Genomic DNA, 20,517 nt, shown 5'->3' with positions numbered 1-20,517 from the left:
ACAGATGCATTCGCAGGCCTGACACGTCAACACTCACGGGCCAGGTCCTGCTCCCCAGCAAGCTGCATGCCTGGGGCTGGACCGGCAGGTTTTAACCGGGGGGATTTGGATAAGCAAAAAGCACTTCTGCAGATGCAGATAATCAGATCCTGTTGGTCCTAGGGATGCCAAAGGAAGCGCTGTTACAGGCTACCCTCCAAAACACGCAGCGTGTTTAAACAGCCTCCCTCCATCCCCCTAATATGCAGGGTCTCCAAACCACCGCTCAGCAATGAGTGTTTATCAGAGCCCGAAGCGCACATTTGGCTTCGCAGAGCGAGACCTGGGGCTTCTTAAAGGATTAACAACCTCTGACAAACGCGCTGCACAGAAACTGAAATGGTGTGCGAGACACCCCGCCCTGCCACGAAAGCAGCCCCTTTCCTCTGGGCCGGGTTGCTTGGTGGTGGGGTTTCAGCACAGCTGATGGACTCCCCCAGCTCCTGCACAACCCTTCCCGATGCTCAGCGCTGGCACGTGGGGTTATTGCAGCCCACTGCCAGCCTCTCGTGGTCCCTGCCTGCAGATAGGGTGGTGCCACCACTGCTGCCAGGACACTGAAGCCAGGAGTTGGTCCCTAGGTTTTGACCCTTCCCTGTATACTGCCTCACGAACTGCTCGCAGGCTGGGACACTGCTCTGCAGGGCAGATGGCATCAGGCCCGTTCCCTTTTGTGCTCTGCAGCAGTTCCCATACGATGGGCAAATCTTCCTGCAGAGCTACATGAGACATAGCTTAAACAGGTGCCCCAGGACTTGTCTTCATCCAGGAAGGAGACAATGAAAGCACAGGATATCAGATCCAAAGTGTAGCCGGCTGCCTTGAAATCAGAGGATGATTGTTTGACATGCATGGGGAAACTTGACTTTAGGTGATTCAGAGAGCTCAACACAAGGATGATATGGAGGCTAAATAGGAGACAACTAAGTCTGAATGAGCCCATAAAAGAAAAAGGGTGAAACTGCCTAACTCGTCTGAACTTCAGAGGAACACTGAGAACCTCAGGGAGCCCCTCAGTCCTGGTCCTGGTCAAACCCAGGGATGAATCCAGGTCCTTCAAGCCAGGATCCTTGTGCGAGTGGAGCCAGCAGTGCTCCCAAAAGCCAGCCATGCCTCACCACCTCCTCTGTCCCAAAGGATGAGACCATCCTGGATGTTTGCGGCTTCATTTGCAGTCACTGGGAAAACAGCACATGCCTGGAGAGGTGGGAAGGCGGGCTTCCAGCCCCACTGCCCTCACCCTGCAGAGGGAGATTGGGCAGGAGCTCTAACAATTTTCCTTCCACAGATACCACGACACACACATGGATGTTGCAGATGAAATATCACATCAGACCGAAGGCACCAGACGACAAGAAGATCAGCAACAGAAACACAGGTGGTACTATAATTAACTTTTTCTTTTTATTTACACCACAAGAATAACAAGTTGTCATAATGTGGTACAAAATACTGGACTCCTAATAAAGTTGAAATTGAAGTCGGTACTGTCAGAGAAAGACACCATTGGCCAGTAAAAAAAAAAAAAAAAAAAGAGAGAGAGAGAGAAAAAGAGAAAAAAACGGAAACAAAAAAACAAACGAAAACAAGAATGAGAAAAATATTCCAACTCCACCAAGTAAAACAAAGGACCATCAGAAAATTTAGCACAAAGAATGCTACCATCACTTAAAGTAGGGTCCATACAATAAGAGTGAAATTGTGTCTAAATTACAGCGTAAACCGGTAGCTGCTACCAATGGTGACGTCATACTGAGCATGTATAGGTATAAAGTAGAATATAATATAGTTACAACTTTTTGATACTACATATCTGTAATAAGCTCTTGGGTGAATAATGTTTCAACCCCTCCCCCCACTTTTATATATATATTATATATATAAGTTTGTCATCCTCATAAATTGGAAAATAGCGCCTCCACTATGGAGCACAGAAAAGTGTTAATTTATTTTCTTTCAATAGGATACTTTTTCATCAATATCAAAGACAAAGAGAAGATGAGCTGAGAACGAGCCCAACTTCATGACAATGAAGAAACATGTTTTCCTTTTGATGTAAAGTCTTGTTTTAAACCACAGTGTTGCACAGTACACGACTGTTTAAAGTGAAACCTAGCAATACATCATGTAAAAGTAATTTTAAAAAAGTTAACACAGCTGTGCTGAAGAGTTAACTCTTTAAAGTCCTCGTCATTCATCATCTTAGAATTAATGACTACATGTGTTGACAAAGGGTTGCATCCAACCTCCCCACCCAGCCAAGAAATTAAAATAAAATACCCAACCAAATTAAAAAAAAAAATGACACAGGCAGTTAACTTTGTGTGTTCTGCGTAGTTTCCCTAAAAACACTGTTTCCACATAAATACAATAAACTCTATTATTGGTAAGTCACAAGTGCTAGATAAACGTCTTTTTTTTTCTTTTTCTTAAAATGAGAAATGTTTAAGTAGTCCTTTTTATTTACTCTTTTTTTTTTTTCTTTTTAACAATAAAAAGCACAATTTCTTAAGTTCAGTAAGACGCAAAAAAATGTTCCCACTCTCCTTCCTTGGTGTGTATCTGTGTGGGTGCGTGTGTGGGTGCGTGCGTGTGTGACAAAAACGTCCCAACTTTAGTCTCCGCAAATGCCACGAGAGGAAAAAAAAAAAAAAAAGGAAAAAAAGGAAAAAAAAACACAATTTTTTTTTTTTCATTTTCAAAGCTGCCAAGTTTGGCGTGCAAAATCTGTATACAATATAAAGACATGCCAACCTTACAGACCATGCAACCTCAAGGTGTAGGAAACTTAAAAAAATATATTCATATATATTTATATATATATTTATATATATCAATGCCCATAAAAGACGTGGGCCCAAAAAGTTTACAAAAGGAAGAATGGAATGAATACATGACTGCGACTAATAAAAAAGGAATGTTCCGTATCGAAAGTAAAAAAAACAAAAAAAAAGAAAAAAAGAAAGAAAAAAAGGAAAACCCAAAGGAAAACCAAACGGTTACTTGTGTACTGCAAACCGGGCCCGCTCCCCGGCGGCGCGGCCACGACCAGGCCTCGCTCCGCGCCTCCAAGATGGAGGCCATGATGGCGGCCCGGCCTAGCCGGCACCTGAAACGAGGAAGCTAACGGCTCAAAAAGGTGAAAAGAGCCTCAAAAAGTGAGGGCTCCTCTTGCCCTGCGCCCTCGGCGGCCACCGGGAGGATCCGGGCCTGGGGCGCGGGCACAGCAAGGAAAGAAATCCCCGCGGTCTGGACTCGGGAGGAGACGAGCTGTAAAGGTCTTGGGAAGTCTTCCCGTCCCTGGCAAAAGCTCGGTGAAAACGATGTAAAGAAACGAACACGGCATCCTGAAAGCAGCGAGGCGGCGCGCTCTCGAGTGTCTCTGGCTGAAAGAGAAACCAGCTCGGCGCGGCCGGCGGCCCTCGGGAACACGAGGAGGTTTGCCACAACCGAGAGCGAAAATACGAAACCGCCAGGAAGACCCGACAACAGAAAGGATCATGTAAACGTGGTCACTGCCCACAGCTTATACACGGCTAAAGGAAAATTTAAAGTACGTCACCAGATTCCGCAGCCAGATTAATTTTAGATCACAGCAGCAAAGTGGTCATTTGAAAAAACAACATCTGCAGGTACGCCGTGCCTTGACACGGGAAGGTTATTTTCAGAATACGCTGAGGATGGTCCTAGTGACCGAAGCTATTCGTGAGTTTAAAATGTACTTGGGTCTGCAAAACTCAAATACAGTAGTGTCTGGTTTTTCAATTGCATTATAAACTGAGAAACAAAACAAAAGCCTCTTGCATTTGCTCACACGTATGGTATGCTTCAAATTCCTTCCACAAGCGAGTCCTGAATGGAATGAAAACAGCCCCTTCAAGAACTGGAAAATAAGTTACTAGAAATGACCCCGTCAGTTGTCATAATAACAGAATAAAATAAAAATATACCCTTGGTTGTTCAGACGAGGGATCTGTGCTATCCTACACTGCTGTAAGAAGGTACACGTGTCAATCCGGTCTCCTCTAAGCTGTTCAACTCTTCGAGCCAGGGATTAGCTGCTTCTCCTAGGGGCCATTTTCCAGAGGCGACAGGGAAATCCAGCCAAGGCTGAAGGTTCAGCTCGCGCACCGCAATGACCTCCTCGGAGAAATAACTTAGGAAAAAGTCCTTCAGGCAGCTAAAGTTGCGACTTTACCGGCAACGGTGATTCGGAAAGAGGAGGAGAGAGAAAGTACGTGGTGTGTGTGTGTGTGTGTGTGTGTGCGCGTGCATGCGTGTCTGTGTGTCTGCGTGTCCGTGTGTCCGTGTGCGTGAGAGAGAAAATGCCAGTTGTCACACGAGTGTCTGACAAGCCTTCCATATGGTAGCTACTAAAGCCGCGTGTAATCCTCACTACAATCCACATGGAGGATAAATACATCACCCATTGTAATACTACTATGTTTAAGGTAAGAAAACTCCTTATTTTCTTTACATAGCTACTATAACAGAACTGAGGAAATATACAGTCGGTGGTATCATTATACAAAAGAGCCCATTGCATTCCCTCCTCCTCGGTAAACGCACGCTTTCCAAAAATAAACTCTGACAATCTGCAACAATTCCTTACGCCTGCAGAAAGCTGCTCACTGTACAAAAGACTGAAAGGGATGAGGGGGGAGAGGGGGAAGGAAAAAAGAAAAAGGAAAATAATGTACAAGCAAGAAAAATGGGAGGAAAAAGGTTTAGACGCTATTGCCATTCAGAAACAAAACCTGCCAAATAGAAAATAAATGTCAGATTCACACAAACAAGGCTTCTTTAGGGTTTTGTGAAATATCGATATAAAAATTAACAGCAAATTCATAGTCTTTGCTATAAAAAACTCATTTTTGTTAGAAAAGGATCACAACTAAAAACCTTAAATTAAAATACAAATGTTTAGGGTAGTTGCCCAGTGGCTAACGTGTTGGCGATCTGAAAACTTTCCAACCTGTCGTCTGAAAGTCCTCAAGTTTCAACCTGGATCCTTTTCCAAAAGCACCTTTACGTTCCAATTCACAAATCTGTCCCTAGGGAGCTTTCAATGGCTACTGTTATAGTATGCATTTATTACATATATTTTTCTATAAATGCATTATAAATATTTTATCAATAATTCATAGGAATCCGGTTTCTAAGCTTGGAATACATTTGGAATATACATTATACACATATATATATTTATACCTAACAATTTAAGCAATATCTCATGCTAGTTGCTTTTAATAAAAAGCATTCCAGTCTTAAACCTGCATTTGTGTCTAATACATGCTTCAACAACCAAATTGATAAGTTCAATTACTAGATAATGTAGAAGAGAGAAAACATTTGAAAATTTGATTTTAAAAATGGTTGAATTTCAAAGACCCAACAGTATTTGCCACTTTCTTGGCAACTACCTTAATTTTTTTTTTTTTTTTTCTGAAACAGCAATGAAAGAAAACAAAACAAATCCAAACTTGTAGACAGTTTTTGGAGACGCTCTGTTCAGCTGATGCCTGCTTCCCACCATCATGCCAGCACAAGCCAAAAAGTCTTCCTTCCTGATGGCAGTTCTTGGCTTTCCCAACCAGAGGAAAAATATTCACGAACTGCTGTGTTTTTTTTTATTTTTTTTTTGTGTGTGTTTTTTTGTTTTTTTTACTTAAGGCATTGTTCCTCAAACTTCAAAAATCCAGCTGCACCAAATCCATCAATTAAAAAAAAAGGCACAAACTCATCTTCAGATGGCTTTGGAGACAATAAAGCCGACTCCATCTGGGCTACCGTTTCCTCTTTTGTGTTTCCCCCCTCTCTTTCCCTTTCCTTTAGATGTAAGACTAGTCCTCTTTCCCTGTCCCTCCCCATTAAAAATACACCATCTCACATTGTTCTGGTTTTGACAAGAATGTCGTTGACTCACAGGCAGGCAAGAGCCATTTAAAAAATCCAAGAAATGAAACTACAAGATGGGTTGAGTGGTTCAAGCGGAGATTGCTGAATTGTGGGTAATCAAATTGTAAGCACCAGTTTTACATTAAGGTCTTTTCGTTTTATTTTTGTATGTGTTGTTGAATCTTTGATTTTTTCACTTTTTGGCAACTCTGCCAAAGACTTCACGGGCGTCGTTCCCCTTTCCGCTCCCAGTGAGGACCAGAGGAAGAGTGCCCAGCGTGTCAGTCCTTTGCTGCTCTTCACCAGCATTTTTCATTTTCAGCAAATATATACTGTAGACGCGTATAGATATGGAGAGATTTTTCGGTTGCTTTGTTTTACACCTGGTTGTCCTTCTGTATTCTGGAAAAAACCATGACAGGACGCAGGAGTAACAAGAGAAAGCTTCTTGGCAGAGCTTCAAGACGAAGACGAACAAACAGGAGAACTCCAGCTCAAAGATGAATGCTACAGGGGAGGTTCCTCTTCCATGGGTTCATCATCAGGTCTGAGCGATTTCGCAGGCAGGCAGGGAGGAAAGTGGGGAGAGAGAAAAGATGGTTGAGCGTGACAGAGCTGGACAACTTGTGGTGCTACATCTCACACCTTATGTGCCCACCAGGAGGAAGATGTCAGGCACTGTGTGCACCGTACTAAAGCACCACACAGGGTTCATGTCAGTGCTGTTCTTTTGCAGTTCAGGTCTTTAGAGAGCCCCTGAAGGGCAGGAGATGGGTGAAAGCACATGCAGTGGTTAAAAGGATTAACCCAGACGGCTGCCCACCAGGGCTCCCCCTGGGCTGTGGTGATGAAAGGGAAGGAAAGCAACTCACCGCTTCTCAGCTGGCTTCACGCCTACTGACAGAGATGCCATGGCCGTCACTGTCTCTGCCTCCTCGTTCTCGCACTTCTGTGCCTCCACCAGGGAGTAGCCCACCGTGGAGGCGTAACGCTGGAGTGAATGCCAATACTTGCCTGTGGCAGAGGTGAGAAAAGGAGCAGTCAGGGCACCCGCACTGTAACGGGTCGAGCACCGTGTTCCCGCTCCTCCAGGCCCAGCAGATGACTGGGGAAGACTCATCCTGCCCGTGCAGAACGCCACCTCGAGCTGCACTCACTGGCACTTCCAGCTTGGTTGTTTGAGTGAGCACGCAAACAGCAGCACCTTTCTTCACCAGAAAACAGTGCAGTGGAACAGCTTTCTGTTTCGCTTTTTTCTCGGATATAAGGCATAAAAACCCTTGTCCATACAGAAGTACTAAAAATGGAGGAGGCTGAAATAACAGATTTCCAGAGCTGGCACCACACTGGGTGCATGAGGATGTAACAGCTCTCCAAGGCTGGGAGATATTTTGTAGGGGTGCAGGCACAAGAAAGCAAAATTTCAATCCAAAACATATTAAGAACATTTAGAAACATGAACCCCATAAGATATCAAATCAGGGCTGAATCACTGTCTTGCAATGAAAGATGCTTTTCTCCTTTGGCTAGGGAAGAAAGGTGGGAGGCTGAAACTGGATTTTTGAAAGGACAAACACAGGAGGAGTGCTGGAGGTGTGAGGATCATAGCTGCACAGAGGTGTACAGCACCCCTCTGCCTTGACAAAAGGGGGCACTTAGGTGCTCAAAGAATAATGATGTTTGCTTTTCACTTCAAAATCCTTAGAAATTTTTGACCAGAGATAAAATATACGAGAGGGATGGATGCAACCCGGATTTGGACTGAATTTAGCTGCTAACTGTCAGGTTCCTGCTATGCTTTTTTGGGGAAATCACTTAGGAATAAAGAAACTCGAGTTGCATTATTTCAGTATAGCTGCAGTTTGTTATGATGAACATCCTTTTTCAGTGAAAAGAGCATAGAGGAGACTTCAGGGCATCAGAACAAAAGGTGTCCTCTTGGCTCCCAGGTAGGACATGCAGAATTTGCTGGTACCCAAGAAGTCACAGCAAAGCCTGAAATCAGGAACCTGTAGAGCGAGGCCAGTGGATGGGGAGGAGGGACTTCTTTTCAAACCTTTTCAGTTCTTCTGTGCTGACCTGAGGGTCTTACTCAAAGCGCCTTTTCTAAATTGCTGTGCTCAGTTTTAATCACTGTCTGCCTCAAGGTGCTGCTGAAGTGTCACACTGCTGCTCTAAGCAGTCTGCAGAGTGGCTGCTGGAAATGGAATTCTGATTCCTGAAGTTACTGGGCACTTTTGAGTGAGAGAAATGCTCTGGCCTCTTTTAAGCTCTACTTTCTCCCTAAAAAATGAAGATCAACCCCCCTTCCAGTTCTGCACCGCAAATGTTTGAAGCAGGAAGATGTCAAGACCTAGCACAGTGAGATTCCCATGTTATTCAGGCTCTTTTCACTCCCCAAGAATGTCCCCAGGAAACCTTCAACCACAATGACTGTAACCTCCCCACCTAAATAAACCCACAAGATTAGCAGCTTAATGCAGCATTCTTAACTTTATCCCTATATCCATTCTGAATTAATGGATGCAACAACGCACAGTGAGACTCTCATTAGTCAGAGATACGTGAATTGCCTTTGAAGAGATAAACAGACATGCCAAAGTGCAGGACAGCCTGTCCTCTACAGAGATTTTAAAGGTCTTACTGCACTAGTTTTAATACTGATTTCCCCACTGAGATCAGAACAGCTTGCAGAAGGACTGGGATGGCTCCCAGCTTGCTTCACCTTCACTGACAAAAACTTCTGCACTCCACAGCTCCAACCCGTACCAGCAGAACAGCAGGCTGTGAAGGCAGGAGCACCGATACAGTCCTCTCTCAAGAACTAAACATCTCCCTGAATCTGCTGTTCCCCGTGCACGTACAGTAAGACCAGATTGCAGCTGCCTAAATCCAGCTCACTGTGCAGTGACCACCCACAAACTTGGATAAGGGCAGGCAGCAGCCTGACGCTGAAGATGGAGCTGCCAGGATGATGAAGAACTGGAATGGGTGTCCTCAGGGCAACCCACCAGGGAATCAGCTGGGTGAGTGGGGCTATACTCACTGTGTATCTCGATTACTTTCTCCATTGAATGCACTGCATTAGCATTTGCTCTCTGCTGGAAAACCTTTTCTGGAAGAGGGTCAAGCTGCAGGGAGAGAGAGGAAGAACGAAGAAATGTTATCACAAGCTAGAGACCAGGCATTAAGCGTGATTTAGCAAATAGCTCTGCGGCTTCAAGCCTCCACCCTGTTCCCCTGATCCCTATTATCTGCCCTTAGTTAAATATCCAAAACATACAGGCTTCCTAAGTGCTCTTGTGATACAACACGCAGCCTCCCCCAGCCCGACACTCCTCCGCGCACACGGAGCGCCGCAGCTCCGCCGAGCCCAGCAGCTGGGGCTCTTTGGAGCGAGCCTGCTGCAGCCAGAGATGTCTGCATCTGTCTGCAGAGACCAGAAAAATAAGGCGAGTGATGCTGCTGGCTGTTTTCACAACTCGTCTGTTAAAAACCATTGCTCTGATCTACCTCGTTGCAAAGCTTTCACTATTAAGACAATGACACGAAAATAAAAGGGACTTAAAAATATGGCAACAACCACGCTTCTTTCTTTCCTCTGGAGAAATAAAAGGGGTAACTTTCAAATTCTTCTTAATACCTAATCCATTATTGACTCTTAACTGAAAAAAAACTGTATCCTATGAGTAAATAGCCTAATTTTGGTACAGAGAAACAGAAAAACCTTGCTTTAAAGTAACACTCGGCACGGCTGTAATTTCAGAATCACTGGTGATGCCTCTTGGTAGCTGCTGGGCTACTTTCTCCTGGACAGAGCAACATCAGATCCTTACATTCATCTTTATAAAAATGTACCTTGAAGATGGCAGTAAGGATGGTAGTTGGGCAATAAAATTTGGTCTTTTTTAATGCTGGCTTCTTTCTTTTGCTCTTCACACAAGAACAGTGACAGTAAGAAAATGCTGCTGGTATTGAGGCTTTTGATTGAAAGATGGTGCAGAAAACCTCCCAGAAATGTGCACATGCACACAACAAGCAGGTATCTTTCTGGGCTTGGATCCCGTATGCTGTACATGCAGATGGCGTGTGTTGTGTCTGCCTACAATGTTTTCTGGTTTGCTCTGCCACACATCCCAGCCTCGAGCGTGCTGGCAAACCGAACTAGTGTTCAAAACACGTGCACACATGTACCAACACGCTGACATCTGCATCCCCCTCTGCCCTGTATGAAGTTATTAAACCTCATGTTGAAAGTATGCTGCCCACTTCGATTCTCATTCGGCAAGAAACTTGGGCTCAAAAAATACCTCAATCAACATAGTTGTTACTAGATTATTTTTTCCCCAAGGAGCAAGAGAAGACCGTAAGATACATCCACGTGGCTCCTGACATCCTTTGGGATCAGCAGAAGCCTTTTAACGCTGTGCAGACACAACTCCAACAGCAGGCAGGAGCCTGGGAGATCTGCCTGGGAGAAAAGGCAGATCTCCAGAGCAGATCTACCAACTTTTATATATATATATATATATAAATAGAATAAAAATGATCAAAATTATGAAAAGATCTTCCAAGGGAAGGAGACTGGGTGACATTCTGGAGACTACTGATTTCCTCTGGAGCAGCAGAGGCATCTGCTTAGTAGGTGAGGATGTCTCCGCAGAGCAGCTCTACTTGGCTCCCAGACATGGCCAATGGCTTGGATTCAACTCACATGAGCTCAAGACGTCTTACAACCAACTCAATACTCAAGAAATAACTTTCAGCAGAGCTGCTTCCCTCCAAGCTTTTTTTTTTTTTTTTTTTTTCCTTTTTCCCCCTTTTCTTTTTTCCCTCTGGTTCTCCACAAAGAACATGAATTCATCACAGGTCTCCTCACAGGTCTCCTAGGTTGGGTATCCAAAGCAAGAAATGTTCACAGCTGTTGACTGTGGCCAAAAATACTTGTCAATGCCCATCCAGGGATACTCCTCAGCAAAGAAGCAGCCACAGTTTAATAGTTAATGAAACTATGGCAGAGTTTAACTGCAACTCCTGCTCAAAGCCAAGAGAAGCTCCAGCCAAGAGATTTGCTCTCACGACCACATGGCAGCCATTTGATAGGTACTCCATCAGGACTAGAAATTGCTCCATTCCAGATTTAATAATTACAGATTGCACTTTTTTTTTTTTTTTTTTAAATAAATTTTCTACTCTAAAAATAATTCTGGCCGAGACTAGCTTCTGTATGACATTAAGTGAAGGCAGAAGCTATTCCTGGACAAATCTTTAAGTCAGAGCTTTCTAATGCCTTTCAGTTGATACTGACATAAAGCACACAGCATTAGGCAGCTTAGCCATGTGCTATTTCACAGATGAATCATTTCCATCATGCACAACTTCTCCTGAAGAACGCTCACAGACAACCGCCTCACCCATCACTCTCTTGGAAAAGGAAGGAAATACCGCTGGGCATTAGGCAAAGGTTTTAAGCAACTGCTTATTATCACCTTCACGTTCGTTCAGGATGTCCAGAGTCACGCCGGACACACCTCTGCTACTCGTGCAAGAAAAACAAGACAGTGTTTGTAGCAGGGACCGGCAGTGCTCCTGAGGCACAGGAGCTGCACACCCTGCTCTAGGCATGGCACTGGCACCGCGTCCAGCCTGCCCAGGCCACCGATGCTCTGGTGTTTAAATAGCAGCAAAACTCCCCAGGAACAGACAGAGCAGCACGGGCATCGTTAGCATTAACAGCTCCTCCCGCATGATGCCTGCCTTTGATTTTTTCAGCTGCAGTCGTGCTAGTTTCGAACAACTAAATTTGTAAGTAAAGCAACGTACGTACATTTTTCAAGCCACCTCGCACAGCACTAACTCATTTCACATTAAAATAATCTGCTGCAAAGCTAAAGCTCTGTTTTAATTTCCTGGACAGTTGGGAACAAGGCGGCTCTTGCCTTTGCCTAACGCTTTTCCAGAGCGGGAGGTTTGATCTCTGCCGGTGAACGCAGACGCTTTGGGGACTGGCACCGCTCCCCTCATTTCCTACCACTTCCCCGTGTAACGCAGCCACCTCTCTTCAGTGAGCAAACCTCCCCGCAGCCCGTCGCCGGCCGCAGCTGGCTGTCCATGTGCGTGCATGCAAAATTGTCTAACACGCTGTATATCAAACTTCATCAAAGGGCCGCGGGACAAAGCAACAGCAGTTCCCTCCAACTTCCTTGCATTAAAAAGATTTTATAAAAGACCTTGATAAAACTAGTATTTCCTGCTTTTTGATGTGTGGGTAAGAGAACATTATCGTGATATCTGTGCAGTCTTATGGCCCACCTAGGAAAAGTGAGCACAGGTCCATCTTTAAATATTTAAAAGCGCCTCATAGCTGTCCTGATTTGGTGATTAAAAAAAAACACAAGGATTTTTTACCTTTAAGGATCAATGTTCACTCTGCTAAATGAAAACACTCAGCCAGTTGACAACATCCAAGCTCTCGTGAGTGCTAAGATCTCCCCGAAGCTACACCCTTCCAAACACATTCATGGCTCGGAGCAAGTGCTTATTTATTGCACACAGATCCTCACACCACATTGTGGTCACCCGCCTGCATCGTAGCAGTACATTAAGTGAGAGGAATGACATCCTTCACATGTTATTTCCTCAGTCTCTCCTTCAAAGTGCATCCTGCCACTAGAGCTGGCTGCATCCAAACTTGGATGGAGCTGAAGGGATTGCCTGTATGGACAACAGTGCCATCACCATCACCTTAAGAGAAACAGGAGCTGTAATGTAAGCCCTGTTCCTTCAGCTGGCTCCTGAGTTTTCGGCTGTCCCGAGGGCTGAGCACAGCCTGATGAGCTGGATCACACTGAGAGCCCTATCAGAACTATCCGGCCAAGCACAAGGAATGGATGCTCTCTGGATGCTTGGAGATGGGATGCTGAATGATTGAAGCAGATGCTTTTTTTATGAAACCCAGCTGTTTTATCTATTTTTTGATATTTGTTGATGTTTTGATCTATTGGTCTGGTTACTGAGGCTTCCCCAGGTGCTGTTGTCCCTTCACAAAGAGCGTGGATATTGCGACACAAAGCACTTCTTCAAAGAAGAGTCAGCAAACACAGGATATCTGCGCCTCCATGCAGATCCAACCTCCCAGACCTGAGGAAGGCTGATGGTCACCAGGTCACTGCAAGCCTGCTGAGGGCTCACCAGCAGCCCCAGAATTCAGCTCCTCCTGGAGGCAGACTTAGAGCTGAAATACTGCTTGGCTTCTCCTCTCTGTGGTGCTGCACCTTCAGATGGTGACCAGGTGGCTTCCATCAGTTCCTGCACTAGGGCATCTTCAGCAAAGGGTGGAGATGATAGGGCCCAGTTGTGTTCTCCACAGCAGGTAAAAGCTTTAGGAGGAACCTCCGTCCTCCACTGACAGGCAGAAAGATTTCTTGCCTTGTCGACGAGACTGCTGCCTTCAGAGGTCTATTGCATTTGAAGTCACCGCAGCAGACTCTTCATGTCCTGTTACACTCGTCACAGCCTTTTGAGACTTGTTCATTTGCACAGGGTGCTGAGGGCAATCTCTTAATTAAAAAGGCAGCCTAAAAAATGCAAACACACTAGCCAAGCCCTGGGTTTCTCAGCCACCTCCAGCTTCAAATCTGTATGGATTCTCTCCCGCAAGGCTGCATTTCTTAGCTATATGTAGCCTGAGGAATCGCACTGTGCTGCTGTTTTGATGTGCGTCATCAATCCTCAGCAACTGCTTTGAACAGCTCCAGAGTCCCTGCTACAACTGCAGCAGATAACAGGGACCATGTTCATGGCTCCGGCTGGGAGAACACATGCTTCTCTGAGTGAGGTGCAATTTTCCTAGGTGGAAAATTAATGCAAGGCTTTTTTTTTTTTTTTTTGCAGTCTACTGTGTCAGCCCAAGACTCAGCCATTTGGATGACTGTGGTTGTCCTCCATGTGGAGAACACGTGTCCAGTAAGAAGGAGGCCTGACCCAAACAAACCATTTGCTCATACTCACAAGCCCACAAATTATAGAGAAATACATGTATGCTTCTCGAACAGAAATGTATGCAAAGGTACAGACATGGCAGATGCACAAGGTCTCCAGTCTGAGATTTGGCTGCTCCAACTGATCGCCGTACTTACTTGCTGCAGTATTTCTGTAGGGCATGAAGAGCCTGAACACCTTGAGCCCAAAACAGGTCAAATGCCACCACTGGGAACATTTCAATTATCAGTCATGCTGGAAGAAATGGTGCCAGCTACAGCGGATGCTAATAGCCATCCTCCTGCATCAAGGAGGATGGCCACGAGGAATCTGAATAATTTATTCTTTAATTCCAGTGCAGCAAGAACAGGAAGAAAAGCCGAAGTATCTGCCTCTGTAGGAAAACACCCCGACTTCCCCAGAAACCAAAAACTAGACTTCCTTTTTGTACTTCTCTGCCTTGCTCTTATCTTGCAATCAAACACCCTGGCCCTTCCTGCCAACTTCTGTAACACAGTTAAGGCTTTTTCAACACAGCAATGTGCAGAATGTAGAAAATATAATGTCAAGGAAAAAATACAGTAGAAACAGTGTCAAGCAAGCTGTCCAGTAGAGAAAGTCTGCTGAACCACTAGGGAGGGGGGCTGCAAAGAGAGGGGAAGACTTGGACAAGTACTTCAGAATGAAATTGAACTAATCAGTCATTTCCCTGGAAGCCCAAAGCAAACTACTTGGAGAAGGAATAAAAGCAAATTTTAAGTTGTTTCAATCCTTTTAAAGTGCGGATTGCCAAACAAAGGTAGTTGTAAAAATAATATAAGATGTGCTCATTAAATCAACCTGTCTCCTTCAAATGGAAGGACAGGAAACAATGAGAAAAATTGGGCAGATTCCCTGTTTTGGAGAGCAAGAAGCCCAAAGCCAATGCCACAACTGGAAACTCTGTGGGACGAGAGGGCAGAGGCTGAGGCACCTGGCAGGTGCCACCAGGAACGCCCCCGTGGCCTTGTGGTGGCATGTTTTTTGTTTCCCCGTACCTCGTTTCCCAGCAAAGCAGAAACACATGCTTCTGAGGCGTCGCAAATGGCGGTCAGGTCGTGGCCTCCTTCGAGGGCCAGCACGACGCGGCCTCCGGCCAGGCCCATCAGCTGCTTCGTCAGGTACCCGAAGCCTGCGAGGGGAAAGAGGAAATGCGAGAGAAGGGCAGAGGTTGTCGCTGGAATCAGGCTCCTGGCGAAGGATCAAAGCGTTATAAAAAGGAATTACATCATATTAAAAAACCACAAGGGATCCGAGCGGACTTAAAGGCATAATATAAGCCAGGTTTGATTTTTCATGCGCTCGTTTCGGAATTCCAGCCACGCTTCCCCGCTGCAGCGGCGCGGGATGGATCCGCACCCTGCTGCCCCTGTCAGCCTCCCCGCTGGAGGTTATCCGGGCAAGGGGCACCGCAGCCCCCCGGCAGCCCTCTCGGGAGCCCCTGGGCTCGATGTGGTGGCAGAGGCCACCCGGGGAAAGGGAGGAGGAGGATGGAAGGAGCCACCCTCGTCCTGCTGCATGAGACGCGAGAAGGAAAAGGCGACGCTGGAGAAGTCATGCGGGAGGCACCGGGGGAGGAGGGCAAGGGGAAAGCAGCAAAATTGCTGCCGGTGCTCTCGGCTGTGATAGCGGCATCGCAGCGCCCCAGAGATATTTGACATCCAGTCCTTAACAGACGTTCCTTCCCGTATATAATATGCTATAAAAATTCCTGGGGCACCGGGGCTTTGATCATATGACACACAATACATTTCTACCCTTTAAACAAAACAGAACCAAGCTGTGAGGATTTAAAAAACATGTCCTCAGACCAACCCTCCCCCTCAAAAAAAAAAAAAAATCCAAATGAAAGAGAACTCTGCACATTTCTACCCTCACCCATGCTCCCTGCTTTTTGTTTTGCAGTGTCTCGTAGCCCCTGCAAGTGCCTTTGCAAACTGGCAAGTTAACAGCCAGATAAAAGACTCATGGCTGAGCACGTAACGCAGTAACCAGCCTCACATTTTGTGAGAGTAGCACAACATGGGGAATACAACAGGCAGGTAAACAAGAGCTCTTTGTTACAAAGTGTTTCTGGATATCTTAAATAACTTCTCTTGTAAATCTATTTCACTTTATTCTTGTATAAAGTTTATAGGTTCAGCTACCTTGCAAAGGTCTGGAGTTCACCATACAGAAAAAGTTTCCTGACTGAAACAAACTCTTAAAAAATATCCTTTGGCTTCTGCAAGAAAAACTATTTTCCTGAATGACCCTAATTACACAGTACCAGATAAATCCAGCACTGTGAAAAAGGAGGCGTTGTGTGTGTGTGTGTGTGTGTGTGGAGCTGAGTGCATCTCCTGTGCAATGCAAAACATTACAGATTCAAAGCAAAAGGGACGTTCTTGTGAACCCATGTCATTGTTTCAAGGATAGAGAACAAATATACTTGGCCCAAATTTTTATTAAGGTATCCTAGAGGAAGAAGTAGATGTCTGCTAGCATTCAGAGCAGGGGTTTATCTTTTTATATCTGGCATTGCCTCTTTCTGCAATTTTGCATTAAAAAAACGTAACTTTTTCTAATTAAGCAGCTGTCTTCCACCAAGATATGAGTACAAGTGACATGGTAATTTCCTTGAGTAATTTACTTGCACTTAAAGTGAAATATGCAATGCTTCAAGAAAGCAAAGGCTTCCGCCAGACTAAAATACATACCACGTAGTGACAAAACAAATGCAAATGCAACAAAAAGTCTGAAAAATTTGCCATTAAAATAAGGTATTTGAAAGCAGACTTGCAAAAGATAAAACCTGGATATATTGTAATTTGGCCCCCAGGACAGCAACAATTTACACCAGTTTCAGATCTTTGCTGTTTTTCCATCCACAACTTACATTTTGCCGATAGGTTATATCCTCCCAGAGGTGTAGGATGGCCTTCCACCGCATCAAAACCAGACGACACCAGCACAACATCTGGGGCAAATTCGTTGGCAATGGGCATTACTACCGTTCTGCAACAGAATTGAACAATGGCAGATGCGTTACTTTGGCTCTCAGACAAACCAAGGAACACTTAAGCCATCTAGAAAATGGTTTATAAAGCCTCGTGGTGTTTCTCCACAGTAGCAAAGTCCATTTCCTTTTTAATTAGCGGATGAGAGCCTGGCTGGCAGAAAACCTTGCAATGCTACACCACACAGTATAAAGTCAATATGCCTCTCTCATGTTATTTTTTCAACAAGGTTTATTTTCTCTGCTGACAACCTCATGTTTTGACCAGGGAAATAACTTGCCATACATTGTCTTTTCCATTTGTGTTCATATCTTGCTTTTCATATGTCAGGACATTGAGGGCATAAGGAGAAAATAAAAGGGTGTCTGACCCAGACTGCAAAACCACCTGGAAAACCTGTCCTACAGCAACCACGGTGTGTGGCACTTGTCTCCTAGCTACAGCCCTGTGCTCCTCCTAAACATCTCCATTAGTCTTGGCAGCATCTGCAAAGCCATTTATTTTTTCCATGCTGCACTTTTCATTACCCATAATGAAAGGCTGGGGATGTCGCGGGGCAGGTGAGCGCTACCCTTGCCACTGAATTGTGCAGCTGTTTGGGGCACTGCCAGCCTCGGGTCCATGAACTTGCTGCTCAGCTGGCCCACCAAGAACCAAAACAAAAGAAAGTCGGCAGTGCTGGATGGTTACCACAGGCAGTGAATGAGCTTTAACATGCAAATATCCAGCCCAAATGCACCCAGCTCCTGTTTCCCATCCTCTGACCTCTTGTTCTCTAAAAATGGACCAAATTGCATCTCTGTGGTTTCTCAGCAAAACGCATCTTCGCCCTGATTTCTCTCTTCAATCTACTAAATTTCTGTGCAAAATCCATGAGGTTGCAAACACCCCACTTCCCACGTCAATACGCCAACTAAGCGAAACGGGAAAGTTCTGCAGAGAGCAAGTAATTGCTTCTTCATCTAATAGCTCCAGCACAAACACAGCAGAATTGAAATCACAGCAATGAAAAAAGTGAAAGCAACGGAGCTTCTGAATAAACATGACAGTCACACACAATCTTTTCTGATTAACAAAGCCTGTAGTAAGCACTCTTGGATAAATACCACCTTACACGGGGTACACGCATCCATGGGCTTGAAAATCATTTTCAGTTTTTGGATCAGGCAATGATAACTGCAGGAAATGGTGGAAAAGCAAGGAGGTGCACAAAGAGGCGTTAATCTCAAGGCCCCCTGTATACAGGAATATTTTCCAAATTATGTTCTTTTTCCCTTATAAGCTTACCAACCCAATCCTGGAGATACCTCTCCAGACCTCGGTATCAGCTGTACAACTAGGGAATCCTGGACACTGCCACCCCTTATGGTACTGAAGATGGCAGCATTCCCTGTTTCCCTGTCCTAGGAATGGCTACTGCCAAGGTCAGTGTTCTGGAGCATGAAATGAATTTATACCAAAACACAACCCTCTAGGTATCTTTGTAGCCGTGACAGCTTCACCCTTATTGACTACAGTGGTTACAGAATGCTCTGAGAACAGAAGAGGTGCTCCTTTATTGAGTGTAGTAGTTATTGGGTGCTCTGAAAAACAGAAAGACCCCAGGAAGGTCTATTTTGTGCTGAGATTGCCCAGGTGCTATCAAGACACAAAAGCTCCCATCTCCTCTTACATCTGTGTTAAACAGCCTCAAGACATCTGCTAGCATCAGCAGCTTTGGTATTTGCCCCAAGACTGATCTGATCTCATGCCATTTTGCCCTCTGCACAGTTCAATTTAAGTTAGTATTACCATCTACCATGCAACGAGCCACTTTTAGTGGTAGTCAAACCCACTACAGAGTTTCCACTGCCAACACTGGGCAGAGACACTGGGTACATTGCAGGGCTGGTTGGGATGCTGAGACACCATGCAGCCCAAAAAAACCCTCAAACTTTAATTTTTTTTGCAATCTTCCTGCTTGTCAGTCTCACTGCACAGAGACATGGAAATCTGCACAAAAAAGGGATCTTATTTTCTTTTCCTTGCTATGAAAATAAAGTAATTCTCTGGTGGTGGTTACAGGTCGCAGAGGTTTTTGGGCAGCATTCACCTTCTCTGTACTGAGGAAGATTTTAATTCTTACCGAATCTGAAAGCGGAATTTTAGTTTTTTCCTCAAACAATTTAATTGCCGTATACATTTTGTCCTCAGAGAGATTATTACATAAGGAAGACAAAACAGTGTATTTTCCTGCTGCTGGCTTTTCAGCCGACACAGCCTGGTTAGTGAAACCCACAGACACTTTAAGTAGAAACCACCTCCTTGACAAAGGACTAAACCAGCAGTTTTGAAGCAAGTGCACGTGGCAAAGTTTTTTTTTCCCTGGGCTTTGAAGTACTGCTGAGCTATTTAATTCCTAACCCAAGCAGAACTGCTAAAATCATCAATTTTTTTTTTCCAAAGCTACAATACGGCGAGAGCTGCTAGAACCTCAGCTGCTGCGCGGCATCACCCGACGGAGCAAACCCAAACCCGTGCGTGTGTCTGGCAGCATCCAGCCACCAGCACAACCACAGGGCCACCAGGTTTTGCTGGCCAGGTCTGAAGGCACCCGAAGGAGAGCCCCAGCGCGGCGAGAGCAGGTCGGAGATACCCTCTAGTGGCACAGACACTGCACAGGCAGCTCTGACTGCTGGAGGTGAAACCCATCCGGAGAAATTTGGGGAGAGAAAAAGCAGTGCTTGCTGGTTAGACGTAAATCAATCTGTTTCTGACAACAGTTAAAAGAAGCCGTGCTGAGGATGTCCAGAGGACGCGGTGACCATACTGCAGCAACGGGCTGCCCCCTGCACGCAGCTTCATTTTTAAGCGGTTATTAGTGCTCTGAATGCAAAATAAATTTCTACCTGGTCCCTCAAAATTTTAGGAACTGTGAGCAGCAGGGTCCCCTGGCTCCCCATCCAAGATAGACCAACAGAAGCTGCCCAACGTACAGCTTTGTGCCCAGGGGGCTGGGAGATGTGTGTGAAGATGTGTGTGCTCGGAGGCTGCCGAGACCCACAGGAGTGCCAGGGGGCATTGTGTCAGACCAAACAGGCGAGGTGATGCTTTCGGTGCCGCGACTGCCACGCTCACCCAAACACAAGAGCGCTGTCAAATCCGGACTTGAACCTTTCCCTTCGTCCGACTCTCACGGGCTGCTCTTTCTGCTGACCTCCTCCTCTTTCCAGTATTACACCAGCGCTCCAAAGCCGCAGCCCCAGCTCTGCTTGACACTCACCCATACATATGCAGCTATATTTTTGCCCAGAGAACTTTACCCTGGTCTGAATCAACACATGGTCAGCGTGACGGCGCGGAGCACGGGGATGGGGCTTCGGAGGAGCTCCAGGCTTTGCCCGGGGCTGCAGCGTGCCAAAGCCCTCCTGCCTCTGCACTCCCTCCTTCTTCCCTTTTAATTGAAACAAATGAGACTCACATGTGAAATTTTAGGACTGAGGCAACCGAAAGCCCAAGTGAACCGCTTTCAAGTGATGTATTTCTGAGATTTCATCTGCGGACAGCGTTTCAGGCACATTTA

General features: G+C 45.5%; 1 protein-coding gene and 1 pseudogene across 17 annotated transcripts in view; both read right to left on the bottom strand.

Moving 5' to 3' along the window:
- Positions 1–1,349: 1,349 nt before the first annotated feature.
- On the bottom strand, positions 1,350–2,735 carry LOC137858432 (uncharacterized; annotated as a pseudogene).
- The window catches only part of HDAC4 (histone deacetylase 4), a 231,884-nt gene continuing 212,788 nt past the window's right edge, over positions 1,422–20,517 (bottom strand). For all 17 annotated transcript variants that reach the window (XM_068686151.1, XM_068686154.1, XM_068686145.1 and 14 more), the window contains 5 exons: positions 16,835–16,953; positions 14,955–15,088; positions 8,984–9,068; positions 6,810–6,951; positions 1,422–6,484 (listed from right to left, as the gene is read on the bottom strand). In XM_068686151.1, coding sequence (XP_068542252.1) covers positions 6,445–6,484; positions 6,810–6,951; positions 8,984–9,068; positions 14,955–15,088; positions 16,835–16,953 — 520 coding nt within the window. In that variant the 3' untranslated portion in view covers positions 1,422–6,444. The remainder of the gene's footprint in view (positions 6,485–6,809; positions 6,952–8,983; positions 9,069–14,954; positions 15,089–16,834; positions 16,954–20,517) is intronic.

This window comes from Anas acuta, chromosome 6 (assembly GCF_963932015.1).
Source record: "Anas acuta chromosome 6, bAnaAcu1.1, whole genome shotgun sequence".
Classification (NCBI taxonomy): domain Eukaryota; kingdom Metazoa; phylum Chordata; class Aves; order Anseriformes; family Anatidae; genus Anas; species Anas acuta.
The sequence above is the reverse complement of the archived record's forward strand: the minus strand, read 5'-3'. Positions and strand labels throughout refer to the sequence as shown.